The 21,095-nt window shown below is 38.4% G+C and overlaps 1 protein-coding gene and 1 pseudogene across 1 annotated transcript; both read left to right on the plus strand.

Annotated features, from left to right (window-relative positions):
* The first annotated feature begins 18,002 nt into the window (after positions 1 to 18,002).
* On the plus strand, positions 18,003 to 18,791 carry LOC131629955 (uncharacterized). Its single transcript, XM_058900758.1, has one exon. It carries the CDS (start codon positions 18,003 to 18,005, stop codon positions 18,789 to 18,791), a length of 789 nt encoding a protein of 262 aa, XP_058756741.1.
* An 811-nt stretch (positions 18,792 to 19,602) lies between these two features.
* On the plus strand, positions 19,603 to 20,686 carry LOC131629972 (glutathione S-transferase T2-like; annotated as a pseudogene).
* The last annotated feature ends 409 nt before the right edge of the window (positions 20,687 to 21,095 follow it).

Here is a 21,095-nt window from a genome sequence, read left to right on the forward strand (position 1 = left end):
CTTCTCTAGAGTATACTGATCACAACCCGATCACTCTAGTCCTTTACAAATTAATGTAAACAAATTCTAAGAGTATTACAATTGCTTCTTAAAAGCGATAATCACAAACTGTGATATTTCTCTTACAGATTTAAGCTTAAACTCGCTAAAGTATTACAACAGTAATGAAGTGAGCTTTGATGAAGATGAAGTTTCTGAGCTTTGAGTTGAACAGCGTTTCAGCAAGTTAATATTCACAGAAATTGTTAAGAATTGGTAACCTTGCTTCTCATCAGAACTTCATTTATATAGGCGTTTGAGAAGATGACCGTTGGGAGCATTTAATGCTTTGCGTATTGTGTACAGCATTATATTTAATGTTTCACTGTTTTGTCAACTACCTCGAGCCTTGCTTTTGCTGTGACTACTGACATTGCCTTTAATAGCTTCTAACGTTCCTTTTGTCAGTCAGCGTAGTCTGCCATCTAGTACTTGATTCTGATTTGTTCTTTCTAAATACTACGTTGAAAATCATCAGAGTACAAACAGCTTGGTGCAGAGCATCTTCTGATCTTCTGATCTTGATATGCTTCTGAGCGTGATTCCATGACTTCAGTGCTTCTGCTTCTGAACTCAAGTTCTTCTGATGCTTCTAATAGACCATGTTCTGATTCTGCTTGACCATCTTCTGATGTCTTGCCAGACCATGTGCTGAAGTTGCATACTGAACCTTCTGAGTCAAAGCTTCTTAGCGCTGATTTGTGCATACTCTTTATATATTTCCTGAAAAGGAAATTGCATAGGATTAGAGTACCACATTATCTTGAGCAAAATTCATATACATTGTTATCATCAAAACTAAGATTATTGATCAGAACAATTCTTGTTCTAACAATCTCCCCCTTTTTGATGATGACAAAAACATATATAAATGATATGAATTTGCAATCAGAATAACAGACGGCAAAAGACAATTACACAATTATAGCATAAGCATATAAACATAATGTGAATGTGTCTCCCCCTGAGATTAACAATCTCCCCCTGAGATGAATAATCTCCCCCTGAAATTAATACTAGAAGAATTTTATAAATAAAAGACTTCCCTGAGTATTTCAGTAGAGACGTTCACATATGCTTGAACTTCAGAATATTCACTGCTTCTGATTTCTGCTTCCATAAGACAGCTTCAGAACATTGAATTTCTTTAGATCCTCAGAACATTCACAGCTTCTGATTTCTGCTTCCATCGGACAGCTTCAGAACTTGAATTTCTTTAGATCCTCAGAACATTCACAGCTTCTGATTCATGCTTCCATCGGACAGCTTCAGAACTTGAATTTCTTTAGATCCTCAGAACATTCACAGCTTCTGATTCCTGCTTCCATCGGACAGCTTCAGAACTTGAATTTCTTTAGATCCTCAGAACATTCACAGCTTCTGATTCCTGCTTCCATCGGACAGCTTCAGAGCTTGAATTTCTTCTTACATCACTTCATGCTAGATTGTATCAGAACATTGTTGAATGTACCAGAGCATCATTAGAGCATCTCTACATCCTGAAATGTTACAGAACAAAACTAAACGACAAAAGTCAGCATGAATGAATCAGAACATAAAATATGTTTCAGAACACATAATATGTATCAGAGCCATATAAGCCATATAGAATGTATCAGAACATATTCTATCATCAGAATATCTGAACATTCTTCCTTCTTGCTTCTGATTCTGAAGCTTCATAGCACTCAGCTTGCTTCAAGAATCCAAGAACTTGATTCATCTTGTTGCTTATTGATCTTGAATCTTCAATTCCTGCAACAACACAACTTAGAAACATATGAAGCTTGCAGCTTCTGTTAGAAATGTGGGGGCTTTCTTCCCGGCAACTGCTAATATAAATCAAATCATTTATCACTATTTCTCCCCCTTTTTGTCATAACATCAAAAAGAATGTAAAAGATTCAGATGTAAGCATTCGACAAAGGAAAGAAAAACAAATAATTATTGATAAAACAAGCAGAAGTACAAGAGTTATGCAGAAAACAGATGCAACAAACAAACAGAAAACAACTAAGACACAAAGACTAAGACCCTAGCTTTGACAAAATCTTGGCTAGTGTCTCATGGATCCCATTGTTGCTCTCAGTCTATCTTGACATGAAGGCTCTGAACTCTGCATTGGTCTCATCTTGCCTATCCAGACGAGAAGCCAGGTCATTTTGATTCTTCTGCATGGCCTCCAAAGTCCGCACCAGATAGGAGGGTTCACCAGAAGAAGAAACTTCCAGACTTCTGTTGACTGGCATAGCATTCTCCACTGCTGCTTCCATGGTAGTCTCTTCAGGGAGATCATCAGAATGTACCACCACATTCTCAGCAGGATGATCTTCTGAATGAGAACAGTCAATCTCTTCAGCATCTTCCATCTCTACATCTGAGTCAGACTCAGAAATAGCTTCAGCATATTCTGGTTCTGGGAACTCAGAATTTCCATCTTCCAGGGCTTGAAGAATGGTTGCAAGATTTGTTGGAGAAGGAGGACCGGCAACAACTGCAGGATAGACCACTACTGGAAAGTCCATATCAGGAGCACTTTCAGAAGGGTTCATTCTGAACCAGTTGAACAGCCCCTGAAAGTCACCAGTCAGAACCATGAACTTTGGTCGCCAGACCACAAGAGTTCTGCAGGGATTCCCAGTTAACTCATCTTCAGGCATCCTTTCCTCAAGAATTCTTCTGTTTCTGATGACATGACGATATCTGCCATCATCAAATTCTAACAAGAGTCCAGGAGCACCACGTGCTTCAGCAGTGAATCTTCTCTGCACATTCATAGCTTCAACTTGGAAACTCTGTCTAAGAGCTCTCCAGAGGTTGCGAAGAGAACGCTCATCCAGATTATGGCGATATGCAGTTTCCAGAAGCTCTAACCAACGGTTCACACGATAGTGTAAGAGCTCAAGAAAGACAGGAGTAGCAGGTGCAGGAGGGCGAAAGGTGAAGCTGTAATCAGGGTAAAGACAGGAGTATGGATTGGGGGTCCTGGTAGGTATGGGATATGAAAGACAAGGGTCAGAAGGAAGAGGGTTAGAAGATGAGGATGGAATATCTGTAGTTTGGTGTGATGAGGATGGAATATTTGTGAGAAGTATAGAAGTTGAGGGAGTAGGGTTCAGAATTATAGGGGGTGAGGGTGGTTGCAGGTTAATTTGTGGGGGTGTGATGGGAGTTGATGTTTCAGAAGGAGACAGCAGAATGAATGAGGGAGATTCTGAGGAGGTTGGGATGTATTCCTGCCTAGAATAAATACCAGTCTTCTTAGCTCTGAAAGGATCCACCTTAAGAGGGTCAAAGGTGACCTTCTTCTTTTTAGCTTCTTTCTTAGCATCTTCTGCTGCTTTTCTTTTCAGTTTCTTCTCTCTCTTCTTCTGATCCTTCTTCCGAAGATCAGTCTGAGAGGGAAGCACTCTTCCACGTATCCAAGCAGGATCAACGGAAGCTTGCGTCTTCACAGAATCTTCCAGATAGGGCTTAACAGATTTAACCAGTTCAGCTTGAAACATGGTTGAGAAGCCTTGAACAGGGACTCTTCTGATAGGGATATCAGAGAGAACAGTTGGAACAGAGATTATTTCCTTCACCAGTTTCATTCTTAAAAGATCAAAGCCAGAGAAGACATTGCCTTGATCAATTCTGAAGAAAGAAGGAGTTCCACAAGTCTTAAGAGACTCCAGCAAATCACTTTCAATCAGAATATCTGAGATCATTCTGCCGAAAGGAATACTATTCTTCTGAAGATGAGGATGCTTCTCCCGATACTCATCCCTTGATTCTTCAATAGCCAGCTTTAGGTTTTCAAAGAGTATAATGGAAATATTAAGTTCAATGCTTTTTCCAATACAATAGAGAGTATACTTCTGATCTGGATTAATGAAAGTGGAGGAGAGAGACTTCTTTCTGTGGTGAAGAGAACCCATGATGATCTCAGCCCACACCTGAAATAGAGGTCTCAACGTGCCCGTCATGTTGGAGTTAATACCAGTGATGGTTGAGATAAGTTTCTCAACTTTGTTCCAATCAACCCTTCCAGCAAGAGGACTAGTTTCACCTTCTTCATCATCAAGATTGTACAGTTTTCTGATCAGAGCTTCAGTGACCACAACTTCATGCCCTAGCACGAAAGAGAGAATGGCGGTTGGAGTGACGATTGCGTGCGCCCAGAAATCTTTCACAAGAGCGGGAAAGACTGGTCCAACCAATCTACCCAAATAGTTAGCCCATCCTTGAGCCATAAACCTAGCTTCTGGCTTGAAATCATATGCAGCCAAGTCAACAAAGTCCACAGGGGACTCACACAGTACTTCCATTTCCGATGGAGACAAAGAGCAAGTTTTCAGAGGAACAAAGTCAAACTTGTTGAGAACCAGTTGAGATGAAGACATTTCTTCAGACCGAGAGTTACTTGAAGATGGGTTCATGATGAATGCTAGGTTGAAGATGAGTAAACTAGGGTTTATGCAAAAATGCAGAAAGACAGAGAAAGATGGTGAACTTTGAAAAACTGAACGCAAAGAGGGAAATGAAAGAGGGAAAACTGAAACGTTTGAAGAATATAAAATAACAAAAATAAAAGAAATGATGAATGGCATTTAATGTTACGTGACAAGAGGAGAGAGAAATTATGACAAATGAAGTGATAGAACAGTTACCTAGGAAAGGCGCCTCCTCAACTGCACGCATGTTTGTTCAAATAGGGTAGACACGTGTTACCAACTGGAATTAGATGACAGCTGTATTTTTCTGAAAAAGCTTTACGCCTTCTAATTTTGATCACTACTCCTGATTGTCATTCTTTAGAAATGATCTTGTTCTAATAGGATCATCTTTCTTTCCAAGGATCACATCTTCTGAATGAGCTGAAGCAAGTCTAGGTGATCTTCTGACTGTTGGCTCTTCAGAAATCCTGAGATTCTCTAAAGATGCAGCAACTTGATCTTCTGATCCATTGTTTCTGAGACTGCCAGCTTCTGCAGCATTGCTTCTTGGTTCTACTGCTTCTGAGATATCAATATCAATATCTGCAAAATTCTCAAACTGCTTTGGCTTTTCAAGACCAAGCTTATCATCAAACCTGATATTGATTGATTCTTCTACAATCAATGTTTCAGTCTTGTATACTCTGTAGCCTTTAGAGCGTTCAGAATATCCAAGAAGGAAACACTTTTGTGCCTTAGAATCAAACTTACCAAGATGATCTTTAGTGTTCAGAATAAAACAAACACATCCAAAAGGATGAAAATATGAAATGTTGGGCTTTCTGTTCTTCCACAATTCATAAGGAGTCTTATTTAGAATAGGTCTTATAGAGATTCTATTCTGAATATAACATGCAGTGTTTATTGCTTCTGCCCAGAAGTGCTTAGCCATATTGGTTTCGTTGATCATGGTTCTGGCCATTTCTTGTAGAGTCCTATTCTTTCGTTCTACAACTCCATTTTGTTGTGGAGTTCTAGGACAAGAGAAATCATGGGCAATACCATTTTCTTTGAAGAACTCCTCAAAGAATTTGTTCTCAAATTCACCACCATGATCACTTCTGACCTTTATGATTTTACACTCCTTCTCAGTTTGGATCTGAGTGCAGAATTCAAAGAACACTGAATGAGACTCATCCTTGTGTTTTAAGAACTTTACCCATGTCCAGCGGCTATAATCATCAACGATGACTAATCCATATTTCTTCCCTTTGACAGATGCTGTTTTGACTGGGCCAAACAGATCAATGTGCAAAAGTTCTAACGGCCTTGAGGAAGAGACAACATTCTTAGACTTGAATGCAGGTTTAGAGAACTTGCCCTTCTGACATGCTTCACAAAGAGCATCTGATTTGTATTTCAGATTAGGGAGTCCTAAGACAAGATTTAGTTTGTTAATCTGAGAAATCGTTCTCAAACTAGCATGTCCTAATCTCCTGTGCCAGACCCATTGCTCTTCAGAAACAGACATAAGACAAGTCACCTTCTGATTCTTAAGATCCTGAAGATCTGTCTTATAAATGTTGTTCTTTCTCTTGCCTGTAAATAGGATTGAGCCATCCTTCTGACTTACAGCCTTGCAAGATATTTGATTAAAGATTATGTCATAACCATTGTCACTTAATTGACTTATGGACAATAAGTTATGAGCTAATCCATCTACTAGAAGAACATTAGAAATAGAAAGAGAGTTACCAGACTTTATAGTTCCTGAGTCAATAATTTTTCCCTTCTGATCTCCTCCAAACTTCACTTCTCCAGCAGATTTAAGCACCAGGTCTTGGAACATAGACTTTCTTCCTGTCATGTGTCGCGAGCATCCAGAGTCCAGGTACCATGACATGTTGTGCTTTTCCTTCTTTGCAGCCAAGGATATCTGCAATAGGAATAATCTTTTCCTTAGGTACCCACATCTTCTTGGGTCCTTTCTTGTTAGTTTTCCTCAAGTTCTGATTGAACTTGGGTTTAGCATTATATGAAATAGGAGGAACAGAATGATAGTTTATGTTCTGAGTTCCATGATATTTCTTAGGTTTTGTCACATGCTTCTTGGTGTGTGTTATGTGAAAGCTTTGAGCATGTGATGTGTGCCTAATATCATGGGAGTGGCCAAATTTAAATTGGTTATACAGAGGCTTGTATGATATTTTCATATCATCCACAGATTCAAGCTTGTATGGGATTTCACCCTCATAACCAATGCCAGCTCTTTTGTTTCCTGACACAGCATATATCATAGAAGCAAGTTGACTTCTGCCAATACTTCTAGATAAAAACTTTCTGGAACTTAAGTCATATTCTTTCAGAATATTGTTCAGACTTGGAGTAGATTTTTCAGAGACAGAAGGAGATCCAGTATTTTTGGATAAATTTAAAACTTTTTCCTTCAGTTCAGAATTCTCCACTTCAAGCTTCTTAGTTTCAAATTCAAATAGCTTTTTCAGCTTCTTGTATTTGATACTAATCTGAGACTTGAGTTCCAGAAGTTCTGTTAGACTGGAAACTAACTCTTCTCTAGATAGTTCAGAAAATACCTCTTCAGAATCTGATTCTGATGTAGATTCTGATCCGTCATCCATTGTGGCCATTAGTGCCAGATTTGCCTGCTCATCTTCAGAGTCTGATTCTGATTCTGAATCATCCCATGTTGCCATAAGACCTTTCTTCTTATGAAACTTCTTCTTGGGATTCTCCTTCTGAAGTTTTGGACACTCGTTCTTGTAATGTCCAGGCTCATTGCACTCATAGCAGACAGCCTTCTTCTTGTCAGATCTTCTGTCACCAGAAGATTCTCCTCGTTCAAATCTCTTTGAACTTCTGAAGCCTCTGAACTTCCTTTGCTTGCTCTTCCAGAGTTGGTTTACCCTTCTGGAGATCATGGACAGTTCATCTTCTTCTTCAGATTCTGATTCTTCAGGATCTTCTTCTCTAGCCTGAAAAGCGTTAGTGCATTTTTTAACATTAGATTTTAATGCAATAGACTTACCTTTCTTCTGAGGTTCATTTGCGTCAAGTTCAATCTCATGACTCCTCAGGGCACTGATCAGCTCTTCCAAAGAAACTTCATTCAGATTCTTCGCAATCTTGAATGCAGTTACCATTGGGCCCCATCTTCTGGGCAAGCTTCTGATGATCTTCTTTACATGATCAGCTTTGGTGTAGCCTTTGTCCAGAACTCTTAATCCAGCAGTCAGAGTTTGAAATCTTGAAAACATCTTCTCAATGTCTTCATCATCCTCCATCTTGAAGGCTTCGGACTTCTGGATTAGTGCAAGAGCTTTGGTCTCCTTAACTTGAGCATTTCCTTCATGAGTCATTTTCAAGGACTCATATATGTCATGGGCCGTTTCCCTGTTAGATATCTTCTCATACTCAGCATGAGAGATAGCATTCAGCAAAACAGTCCTGCATTTGTGATGATTTTTGAAATCTTTCTTTTGATCATCAGTCATTTCGCTTCTCGTGAGCCTTACACCAGTAGTTTTAACAGGATGTTTGTAACCATCCAACAGAAGATCCCATAGATCAGCATCCAGACCAAGAAAGTAACTTTCCAATTTATCTTTCCAATATTCAAAGTTTTCACCATCGAATATTGGTGGTCTAGTGTAACCATTGTTACCATTACCATTGTATTGCTCAGCAGAGCCAGATGTAGATGTAGATGAAGGTGGTGGAGTCTCAACCATCTTGACTTAATGTTTTTCTCTTCCTGAATCTTTTCTAAACACGGTTAAGTGCTTGCACCTTAGAACCGGCGCTCTGATGCCAATTGAAGGATAGAAAAACACTTAGAAAGGGGGGGTTTGAATAAGTGTAGTTTCAAAAACTCGTAAGATAAAAATAATTTGCACAAGTATTTTTATCCTGGTTCGTTGTTAACTAAACTACTCCAGTCCACCCTATACAAGGTGATTTACCTCAACTGAGGATTTAATCCACTAATCACACGAGATTACAATGGTTTTCCACTTAGACAACTTCTAAGTCTTCTAGAGTCTTCTGATCACAACTTGATCACTCTAGGAACAACTGCTTAGAGACCTTCTAAGACTTCTCTAGAGTATACTGATCACAACCCGGTCACTCTAGTCCTTTACAAATTAATGTAAACAAATTCTAAGAGTATTACAATTGCTTCTTAAAAGCGATAATCACAAACTATGATATTTCTCTTACAGATTTAAGCTTAGACTCACTAAAGTATTACAACAGTAATGAAGTGAGCTTTGATGAAGATGAAGTTTCTGAGCTTTGAGTTGAACAGCGTTTCAGCAAGTTAATATTCACAGAAATTGTTAAGAATTGGTAACCTTGCTTCTCATCAGAACTTCATTTATATAGGCGTTTGAGAAGATGACCGTTGGGAGCATTTAATGCTTTGCGTATTCCGTACAGCATTATATTTAATGTTTCACTGTTTTGTCAACTACCTCGAGCCTTGCTTTTGCTGTGACTACTGACATTGCCTTTAATAGCTTCTAACGTTCCTTTTGTCAGTCAGCGTAGCCTGCCATCTAGTACTTGATTCTGATTTGTTCTTTCTAAATACTACGTTGAAAATCATCAGAGTACAAACAGCTTGGTGCAGAGCATCTTCTGATCTTCTGATCTTGATATGCTTCTGAGCGTGATTCCATGACTTCAGTGCTTCTGCTTCTGAACTCAAGTTCTTCTGATGCTTCTAATAGACCATGTTCTGATTCTGCTTGACCATCTTCTGATGTCTTGCCAGACCATGTGCTGAAGTTGCATACTGAACCTTCTGAGTCAAAGCTTCTTAGTGCTGATTTGTGCATACTCTTTATATATTTCCTGAAAAGGAAATTGCATAGGATTAGAGTACCACATTATCTTGAGCAAAATTCATATACATTGTTATCATCAAAACTAAGATTATTGATCAGAACAATTCTTGTTCTAACAAGCAGTGTAAGTCCCATCTCCACAATCTGCCTATGTTTTCTCTCAACTGACCCATTTTGGTGTGAGGTATGAGGGCAGGTGAGCCTGTGGGAGATTCCTAACTCTGACAGGAACTTAGTAAAGGGTCTAAACTCACCCCCAAAATCTGATTGAAAAGCTTTGATAGAGGTCAAAAATTATGTTTTAACAAAGGCATGAAATAGCTTAAAGGCTTGCAAGGCATCAGACTTTTGCTTGAGCAAATAGATCCAGGTATATTTGGTGTGAGCATCAACAAAGGCTATGTAATATCGATAGCCTGAGCTAGAGGGGCATGAAGAAGGACCCCACAAGTCAGTGTACAACATTTCAAAAGGTTTATGATAGATTGTGTGTGTGAGTGGAGCATGCAATTTATGTGCTTTCCCAAGATTACAAGCAGAACAGAAATGAGTACTTTTATTGGATGAAGCTATATTACACAGTTTCAGAATAGCATCAACAGAATTATAATTGGCATGACCAAGTCTGTGGTGCCATAGTGATCTAGTATTACATACATCTATATTACTGACAGTTGAATCAGAAGCTACATAACTATGTATACCCGATTGAGGTCTCAGTCTTTTGCTTTGGTTTGTACACCTTTGAGGCTCCAAATGCAGCTGGGAAAAGAAGTATAAGCCACTGGCATCAAGAGTTCCTTTTGCAAGCACTTGATTAGAAGCCTGGGAAAGTATGTAGCTTTTGTCAGGTAGGAACTGAAAGGTAACATTATTATCCTTAGCAAATTTAGAAACTGACAATAAGTTTCTAGTGATAAAGGGAACGTGAAGAATATTGGTGAGGAGTAATTTATGTGAAGGATGAACTGTAGAGTGTAAATGTGCGGATCCTACAGATTCTATTGCTAAGGATTGACCATTTCCAACATACACCTTGTTCATACCTACATACGGTCTTTTGTTTTGTAATAAATGAGCAAAGGGAGTTAGGTGATGAGAGGCACCTGAATCCGCAAACCAAGACTGAGATTCTAGCTCTGAAGGTAAGTTGTACTCTGCAGTGTATCCAGATGAACGTCCTGTTGTTGCCATCATTGCAACAGTTTGGGTGGTTTGAGAAATTGTAGCAGAATCATCTTGCTTGGTAGTTGTTTGAGTAGAATTTGCAGATACATTGTTGTTGGCATTTGAAGGCATATAATTCTCATCAAATATATGCCAGCATGTAGAAACCTCATGACCATATTTGCCGCATAGCTGACACGTTGGTTGATTGCCAATGATAACTCTGCCTCGACCACGACCACGACTACGTTGAAAACGGCCTCTGCCTCTAGTGCCTGAATAAGCTCCTCTGGAGCTCTGAGTTTCATGATGCATATGAGCAACATTCGCAGCTATGGTCGATGCATTTTGCTCCTCACAAAATTTGTCCAATTGTGCTTCTTGCACATAGAGCAATGCTTCAACGTCGCAGAGAGTAGGAGGTGTGGGACAGCCATACATTTGCATTACAAAGGGGTTATATTCCTCTGGAAGCCCTTGCAATATAGAATCAACCTGATCTTGTTCAGTTATGGAGTCACCAGCTGCAAGAAGTGAATTCGCAATGGCCTTGATTCGCAACACATACTCAGTAATAGACTCGGTGCCCTTCTTGGTTGATTTCAGTTCAATACGCAATTGACGAACTCTCGCTTTCATCTGAGCATTGAAATGCTGATGAATTTTATCCCAAACCTCAAGTGCGTGTTTGCACGCAAGAACCCTAGGTAACACAGATTCAGAGATCGTAGATAACAACCAGATGAAAAGAGCTTGATCTTGTACAATCCAGTGTTCATACTCTTCAGAAATCGTACCTGTGACACGATCTTGAGCAGTCTTGTATTTCTGCGGAATCACCGGATTGACCACAAGCTTGTGCATTTTCTGTGAAAGAATAACACCCTCAACCTGTTGATTCCATAGGAGATAGTTGTTATCTTGAAGTTTGATTGAGAGTTTTGGACCAAATGTGTTGGAGGATTTTGTTGCAGTACCACCGGTGGAGAACTCTTGCGATTTGAGAATCGAATCGGAGGTACCATCGGATTCCATTGATGAGCTTCAAGAACTAGATCCAAGAACACAGATGATGGACGAAGAGACTCTAAAGAGTCGAGAAGCGCGGAAGATCGGTTCAAGCGAATGATACCATGTTAGAGTTGAATCTTCTTCATTCTTCACGCTGTGAAGATGAAGAGCAGTGATGGAAAAGATGAAACGAAAACAGAAAATAGAGAAAGTGATTTTTCACACATTACATTGCAAGGAGCTAAAGCTTTGGCTTTTATACTATACGGTTTCCGTTAACATGCTTAACGGTAAACCACTTTGCACATTACAATATTCACCATTACTTAACAGTGTTAACTATAACTAACTTAAGCACTTAGCTAATATAATATCTCTAACATTTTATGATGGAGTATCATTCGATGTAATAATTTCTAATGGTTCAAATAAATTAAAGTTGATTTTTTTTCTTTTTTATAATAGAGTGTGAGTGTGACATTGCACCTTTCTATATCAATATATTTAATCTTGATCCTTTGCCAGATGAAGTGTTTTAGTAGAATGGGCGTTGTTTCGTCCAATTTCATATCAAATGAGATGTTTTAGTGAGATCCATCAGCAAAATTAGTAGTGTTCTTGTTTATTTCATAGATAGATTACCAATCTTCTTTCTTATATAAAGGGAGGTATAAAATTAAAACATGATCCAAGATCAAACCACCATATTCTTGCTGATATTATTGATAAATATGTAGCTTGTTGGATGTCCCTTAATCCTACCTGTACAGTTGATTGTAATTAAGGTTGCTATCTGGCAGGTAGTTGACTCTTTATATGGGAGGAGAATAACTAATTAGATGGAAACCTTGACATAATTCACGCTAAATAACAATCTTTTGATTTTTTTTTCATATCCTTCATGCATGCTTTTCAACTATTGTGGAAACTTTACAAAAAAAATATCACAATGGTTAGAATCACAAGTTCGTTTTGGGTTAGAATAACATCATTTGTACCCAACTCTATCATTCCTCTTCTTTGTGAAGGATTGGGTATACCAGCCCCACTGACCACTGAAGGTACGGCTTTAAAGATAATAATAGAATCTGTTGTGAAAATGACAAGGTACTTTATTATGTGAGGCAAAGAAGCAACTAAAATAAATGATCTTCAGCAATAATAATCAATAAGCAGACAATATAATAGAAGAATAAAAGATGGGAAAGGGGAAAGATTTGTTTATCCAGTTCAATAAAAAAAATAGCAGATCTCTAATTCATTATACTCCGAAAGTTGTTACAAAAGATTACAAATGAGTTAAAAAAAATATTCGCCTTTAGAATTCTCAAGAACAAACTCATATTTTCTACCTAAATATTTCTCAATCACTCCAACTCTCAATATAAGAATCACTCAAACTCAAAGTGTATTTCTCAACCTAAGGTGTATTTTTCAAAAACCCTTGTCTTTATAAGTTTCCTCTTGAAATACGTTAAACCATTATTTCTCTCTTTTTGTTCTAAACCTCTAAAATTGTCACAATGTAATAATAGAATTGATACATATTTATAATAGATAAAACCAAAAAGATCCATAACAAAGCGCAAAACAAAACAAAATCCATTCATTGTTAGAATAAAATATTATAATATTATCGCTACGCAAAAAATCACAGAATCGCCATCGAACTTTAGGTTTAACCTAAAGGGAAGGGGAAACATCGAGAAAACTCCAAAGAATGAATAAGATGGTCTCGCAACCAAAACTCGGGTACCGAAATCAGTTATGCAATAGGAAGATATTAACACCCCTCACATTTGTTGTACTCAACGGGAACCACTCTGGTTGTTCTATTCTAAGGGTGTGTATATCTAAGGCTTACTTGTAAAGGGAATGCATGAATGAATTATTAAAGAAAAATAAAATATTTTTATTATTGAGCTCGCTAGGAATTCTTGAACCCACGTGCCTGCGTATCCCTAATGTGCAGTAGAGAAATCAGAGTCACGTGGTTCTTCTAAAAAATGTTTGTTTGTTGCGTGTATATAGCAGTTAGGGCTGACCGCTCGTTGTGTGGAGTCTTATGTGCTTCCTGTTTGCAATAGGAAGGAAATACATGCCATTTTGATAAGGTTTTAAACAAAACCCCTCAGAAAAAAATTGAATTTGTAAGGTGTTTTTGTTAGGAGAATACATTAAAAAAATGTAAGAAAAGCCCTAATGCAAATGAAAAATGTAAGAAAAAACAGAAATTTCTAACCTAATGCTAGTATGCAAAATGGCCTTTAAGGTTGAGATTTCAAAGGAAATGACTACCCTAAAGGTTGTCATGCAAAGGATCAAAGCCTAATGTCTATTCTTGATTCAAATTAAACAAAGCCAAAAATGAAAAGGCTTACGTTGGGGTAGTGGAAGAACCTAGGACGACGTATAATATTCAGGGAGCACTGCATGCAGAAGGTTTTTTTAGAATAAAGGCAACTCCTATGGGAGCAAATCTATGTTTGTTAGAAGAACTTGAGGAGGGAGAGTTAAAAACACTGATAAGAGAAGAGGCGGAGTGGATAGGAAAATGGTTTTCAAAAATACATCCATGGAGTCCAGTGGATGTAGATAATGAAAGATTGACATTGATTCGTTGCTTTGGACTACCATGTCATGCATGGAATAGAAAATTCTTTGAATTCATATCGAAAACGGTGGGTGTGTTCGTGTGTATGGACAAGGAGACTAGGGAGCACACAAGCTTGGATGTTGCTCGGTTCTTAATCAGAACCAAATACTCAATGGTATTGCACGTAAGCATCAACGTAGGCGTGAATGACCATGTCTACTGTATTAAGATAGCTGAGGATATGCATGGTCCAAAGAGAATCGTGATACCAAGAGGGTGGGAAGATGAGGAACAGGAAGGAAGCTCATCGGAGCCGGAGGATGGTGGGTGGGAGGAAAGTGGGGAGGAGGAAGATGAAGATGGTCTCGGGGATGACAAAAGTGTGTCAGATGACATGTCTGAAGGCACTCAAAGGGCTATGAATTTAGAGTATCAGAGGAAAGGTGGTGAGGAAATAGTCCCTATGCATAGAAAAGAGAATTCAAAGTCTGCAGAAGCGAAGGATCCTGGGGAAGATGAGAATTTTCAAAAGGAAGGTGAACTTTTCATACAAGGTGACAGGTTAACACATGTTGTTGATGGTAAGGGAGCATTTAATGAGGAGATAGGTACTGAAGGGCTTGAAAGGGATAGGTTGTTGTCACTCTATAGAGAAAAGGTGGCGGCTGGACCCAGCAAAACCAATAATATAATTCAGGAAGGTGGGCCAATGAGAATGGGCCTGACGGGAGAATTTTGTAGGGGGGCCCATCTTAGAGCATCTAGGATCCGTTTCTGATCCAATATCTGGGTCACCGTGTGGGTTGGACCTTGTGAGAAAGCCCAAGAAAAAAAAGGTTGTAACAGAAATTTATGAGAATATTCAAATTCCTTTTGCTCCTTCTTATTTCTCGGCCCTTTTGCACTCACAGAGCAACCCTAATTTCATTTTAACCACCACGGCTCCGCCTGTAAATTATGAGAAAATTGGAAATAGTTCTTGCAGCTCAGTGGGCACTATTCTATGCAAAGACTCGGTGGCGGACTCAGGAGTAAACCAAGGAAATCGACGTATTTGGAAATCAATTGAAGTAATGTCGGCCAAAGTATGGAAATCAATCAAAGACTTGGGAATTGAAGGGGATGAAGATGATGAAGTGTTTGAAGAGATTGTCAGGAGCATTGAAAATAGGGAAAGTGCTTGTTTTGAAGAAGGGAAGGAGCAAACAAATGGTATCCCATGAATCTAGGAACTTTCAATATTAGGGGGTGCGGGAATTCGGCAAAGTGCAGAAGAATCAAAGAAATTGTTATGAAGGCGAAGGCAGAGATTTGTTTTTTTCAGGAAACGAAAATCCAACTGATGGAAGAGAAAATTATAAAAAGTTTGTGGGGTTTGGAGGAGTGTGATTGGTCTGCGGTTGGATCAAAAGGTCGATCAGGGGGGATTCTGACAATATGGAAGAAGGGTGTTATGGAGCCATCATTTAGTTTCAAAGGAAAAGGTTTTCTGGGGGTTAATGCTATGTGGAAAGGTACAAACTGTTACTTTGTAAATGTATACTCATCGTGTCTGTTGACGGAAAAGAGAGAGTTGTGGAGGAAACTTTTGGACTGGAAACAAAAATTGCCGGTAGGAGAATGGATAGTTGGGGGAGATTTTAATGCAATAAAAGTAGAAGAGGAGAGGGAGGGGAAGAATAGATCAAGAGGGGTGGAAATGGAGGAGTTCGCTAAATTCATAGAATTAATGGAGGTGATAGACTTACCTGTAATAGGGAATAAATTTACATGGATTAACTCTAACGGAAAATCTAGAAGCAGAATTGATAGAATACTGCTATCAGAAGGTATCATCAACCAATGGAAGGTGGTGGCTCAAATTTCTGGGAATAGAGACATCTCTGATCATAGGCCGGTTTGGGTGAAATTGAGTAACCTCGATTGGGGCCCTAAGCCTTTTAAAGTGTTTAACAGTTGGTATGATCACAAAGATTTTTTCAGGCTGGTGAAACAACAGTGGGAACTGAGCTCGGAAAACGGAAGTAGTGCCTTCATGTTGAAGGAAAAATTAAAGAGGCTAAGGAACAGTCTAAGAGAATGGAACTACAGAGTCTTTGGCCGTGTAAATTTGAAACTGGAGGAAGATTTGGAGATGCTAAATGAGTTGGAATTGGTAGACACTAACAGCATAAACCATTCAAGCCAAGAAGTGTTTGAAAAGAGAAAGGTTTTGCAGGAAAATATCTGGAGGAAAATACATCACAGGGAAAGCATGTTAAAGCAAAAGGCTAGGCTGAAGTGGATCAAGGAAGGAGATAACAACTCTAAGTATTTTCACTCTGCACTCAGAGCTAGAACAAGGAGAAATGCACCAGTAGCAATTCAATCAGACCAAGGATTGATAAAAGGGGTGGTGGAGGTCAAGGAGGAAATTAAGAAGCACTTCGAGGAGAGATTCCGAAAGATGTCAAAGCCCAGACCTAGGCTGCAGGGGATAGATTTCAACAGATTGTCGCAAGAAGAGAGTGCAGCGCTGGAGGAAGAGTTTTCAAAAGAAGAAATTCAAGAAGTGGTGTTCAATTGTGAGGGTGATAGAAGTTTTGGACCAGACGGATACAACTTAGAATTCATCAAGAAATGTTGGGATATAGTGGGAAATGACATCATTCATTGTGTTAAAGATTTTCATGACAAGGCAAATCTCCCTAGAGCTATGTCGGCTTCATTCATAGCGCTGATTCCAAAAGTGGAGCATCCACAAGGTCTGGAAGAATTTAGACCGATATGTCTAATAGGCTGCATCTATAAAATTATAGCAAAAGTTCTGGTGGGAAGGCTAAGGAAGGTAATAGGAGGATTGATCTCAAAGTCAAAAACTGCGTTCGTCCCGGGAAGGCAGATCTTTGACGGGGTTTTGGTAACAAACGAAATTGTAGACTATGCGCGAAGAAGGAAGAAGAGTTGCCTGTTGTTCAAAGTAGATTTTGCAAAGGCATATGACTGTGTAGACTGGTAGTTTTTAAAGGAAATGTTGATTAAAATGGGCTTTGGTCAGAGATGGATGCGGTGGATGTCAGCGGGTGTATTCAATAGCAATATGTCACTCCTGGTAAATGGCAGTCCAACGGAGGAATTCAAAGCCGGTAGAGGGTTACGGCAAGGTGACCCCCTTTCCCCATTTTTGTACACAATTGTGGCTGAGGGTATGGCAGGCATGATGCGCAAGCTTATGGAAAGAGGGGAATTTCAAGGATTTAGAATAAACCAAGGGGTCTCATACGAATTGCTTCAGTTTGCTGATGACACGATTATCGTGGGTGAAGGGTCGTGGAGAAATTTGTGGGCTATCAAAGTGCTACTTCGTGGGTTTAAAATGGTATCGGGCCTAAGAGTAAATATGTGGAAAAGTAAACTATATGGGATAGGTGTGGACGGTTATTTTTTACAAGCAGCCAGTCAATTTCTTTGCTGTAGGTTGGACAATATTCCATTCATTTTTCTTGGAGTTATAGTAGGAGGAAACCCGAGGAAAGCTAGCTTTTGGAAGCCATTGGTGGTGAAAACAAAGTCCAAACTGTCTCCATGGATTGGCAGACTTTTGTCCATTGGAGGTAGAGTTGCACTAATCAATTCTGTCCTGATTAATTTACCTGTGTACTTCCTCTCTTTTTTCAAGATGCCAAAAAAGGTGAAGAAAGAATTAATCAAGCTTCAAAGAAACTTTTTATGGCATAACGCGGAGGAAAGAAAAGGCGTGGATTGGATTAGTTGGAAAACAATTTGCTTGAGGAAAGATTGGATTGGATTAGATTGGATTAGTTGGGGGACGGGAGAAGGATTCCATTCTGGTCAGTGAGGTGGATTGGTCAGGAACCATTGTGTTGTACATTTCCACTATTGTATCAAGCTGTACCAAAAGTTATGAAGAGTTGCAGTGTCAGTAACCTAGGATGGTGGGAGGATAATGTATGGAAGTGGGGTTTGATTGATAACATACCGGTACATGATCAGTTGGTAGGTGTGGAGTTGGAGGAACTATGTAGGATTCTGGAGGATGTGGTACCTACGTATGCCGGAATGGATAAGATCGTGTGGATAGGTGGAGAAATGAATGCATTCACCGTGAGAGAGTATTATAAGAAGCTTCTCCTGGAGGGTAGGGCGAAGGGGTTGCAGCCAGTGGTAAGAGACGCGATTAAGGTGTTATGGAAAGGTTGGATGCCTTCCAAAGTCAAAATCTTTGGCTGGAGATTGTTGATGGATAGATTGGCAACGAGGGAGCAACTTATGAAAAGAAACATCATTACAAATACAGACTTGAGCTTATGTGTGTTTGGTTGTGATTCTGCTGAAAATTCTCTCCACCTATTTTTGAACTGTGCTTTCCTAGCAGGGGTTTGGAAGAAGATCATGGAGTGGTTAGGGATAGATGCACCACTAAGGACAGATTGTTGTGATCATTTCTTGCAGGTTATGAATGCATTAAGGAACTATTGTTCACCAAGGAGAGTTGCGGGCATATGGATGGCAACTTGCTGGTGCATATGGAAACAACGAAACGACATTATATTTAACAATGTTGTAGGTGATGTAGATGAAATTGTTCATAATGTGAAAATGTTCACTTGGTGGTGGTTAGCATTAGGTTCAAAACAGAGAGTGCTTTGTAATTTCTATGAGTGGTTCCACAATCCGTTAGTTTGTGTTTAAGTTTATGTAAAGGGTTGGTGGGTTGTGGAGCTAGCTGTTAAATATGTACCTGTTTTGAGTACTTTTTGTACTCAATTCTTATAAATATATCTCATTGTTTATCAACAAAAAAAAACCCAAAAATGAATAAAAAAAATTCTAAGACCATCTCCAATGGTAGTTTCTTCTATTGAGTTCTCCACCTGTACCATTAATTTAATAATTAAATATTTAAAAAATTTGCCATGTCATAATAGAGTTGCATTGCAATACAACAACTAAAAAATTGTAGTACCCAATCAAATCAAGTTATGAGGTAAAGTTGTGGGACCCATATCAGATTTTTATTAAAGTTAAAATTAAATAAATTCTTTTAATATGATGTGGCATAGTGGGTCCCATAAAGAACTCAAATGTAAGTTGCACCATTGGAGATGCTCTAAGGCCATCTACAACGGTAAGGTAAAACCGTGTCGTACGCCAGCTGTAAGAAAAATTTAAAAATTGAACTCCGCCAGCTAAGCACACGTGATGATGGAAAGCAACGGTACTTTCTATTAAAATAATAATATAACTAAAAGCTCTTTTTCTTTTAATTTTTTTTTTCAAACGGTACTTTCTATTCAACGGCTCTTTTTCTTTTTAATTTTTTTTATAATTTATTTGGTTATAAATAGAAGCAAATGCTAGTCATATTTTATCTCATAAATTTATTCCTTACTCATAGTACTTTAATTTTTCTCTCACAATTTCTTCTTATTAGCCTTCAATTGATCATATATTTTACCAAATTTTTCATCTTCTTAGTTCAAATTATTATTGTTAAGGGCAAATGGACCCTAATCAATATAATTTTCAACAATCTATGTTCCATCTCATGCAAAATCAGCAAAATTCCAATCCGCAAAATTCTCAATTTCCCCCACCGCCAATAAACTCTACCATATTTTTTCCGCCACCAAACAACCCAAATATTTATTTTAGACCACAGATAAATACTCATGGGGTGAATTTTTCTCATCATGAACCTGAAACACCAAATGGGTTTATGTCTGAACGCCAAGTTCCATAATTTTTAACTCAAGTTGGTATTGAAAATACTACAATTGAAAAAGAACAAAGGCGTTCTGTTAAAAAAAAAACCTCGAGAGGTATTCACAAGGGAAGAGGATACACTTCTTATGCAATCATGGCTCAATGTTTCAAAGGATCCAATTGTGGGAGTTGATCAAAAAGTTGATAGCTTTTGGTTAAGAATCACCGATAATTATAACCAATACCGTGGGCAGTCACGAGAAAAGCTACAAGGCCAATTAAAATCTCGATGGCATCGAATAAATGGTTGTGTTCAAAAATTTGCTGGGTGTTACAAACAAGCTGTTCATGGAAAAAAAAGTGGGGCATCAGAGAAAGATATCTTAATCAATGCGCATGCTTTTTATGAACAAGATGAAGGTGCACCATTCAATCTTGAGTATGCATGGCGGCTTTTAAAAGATGAACCTAAATGGATGAGAGCATTCACCGAAAATTCTTCAAAGAGAACAAAGAATTCTGCTAGTGGTTCATACACGGCATCGCTAAACTCAGAGACACCTTCAAGTTATGAGTTAAACTCATCATCTCCAATGGAGCGTCCAATGGGACAAAAGGCGACAAAACGAAAAGGTAAGGCAAAGGAAAATGCAAATGCAACTGAACCTCCTTCTAGTGTTATTTCCGATACAAGGAATAAAAGAATGGAAGTAATGGAAAATCTAGCACGACTTAAGGAGGAAGAAAACAAATTAGTCAAGGAAAAGATGGAGTTTGAAGCAATGCAATTCATAATGTCAGACACTTCTAAGATGAATGATAGTCAACGTGAATTTCATGAAAAACGTTGTAATAACCTAAAAGAAAAATATGGATGGTAATAATATGCAATGTTCTAGTATTTATTATATTTAAATATTATGTAGTACTTGTTATGTATCAACGACTATTGTAATAAGATGCAATGTTCTAGTATTTTTTATATTTAAATATTATTCAAACTAGCCGTTATTCAAACTAGCCATTATTCAAACTAGCCGTTATTCAAACTAGCTGTTATTCAAACTAACTGTTATTCAAACTAGCCGTTATTCAAACTAGCCGTTATTCAAACTAGTCGTTATTCAAACTAGCCGTTATTCAAACTAGCCGTTATTCAAACTAGCCTTATATATACTCTCATTCTTTTCACACTCTTCTATCATTTTTCTATCACACTTCTATCATCATTCTCTCACTCTTCTATCATTTTTCTATCACCATTCTCTCACTTCAATGGATTGAAACAAT

This window comes from Vicia villosa, unplaced genomic scaffold (genome assembly GCF_029867415.1).
Source record: "Vicia villosa cultivar HV-30 ecotype Madison, WI unplaced genomic scaffold, Vvil1.0 ctg.000625F_1_1, whole genome shotgun sequence".
In the NCBI taxonomy this organism is placed as follows: Eukaryota; Viridiplantae; Streptophyta; class Magnoliopsida; order Fabales; family Fabaceae; genus Vicia; species Vicia villosa.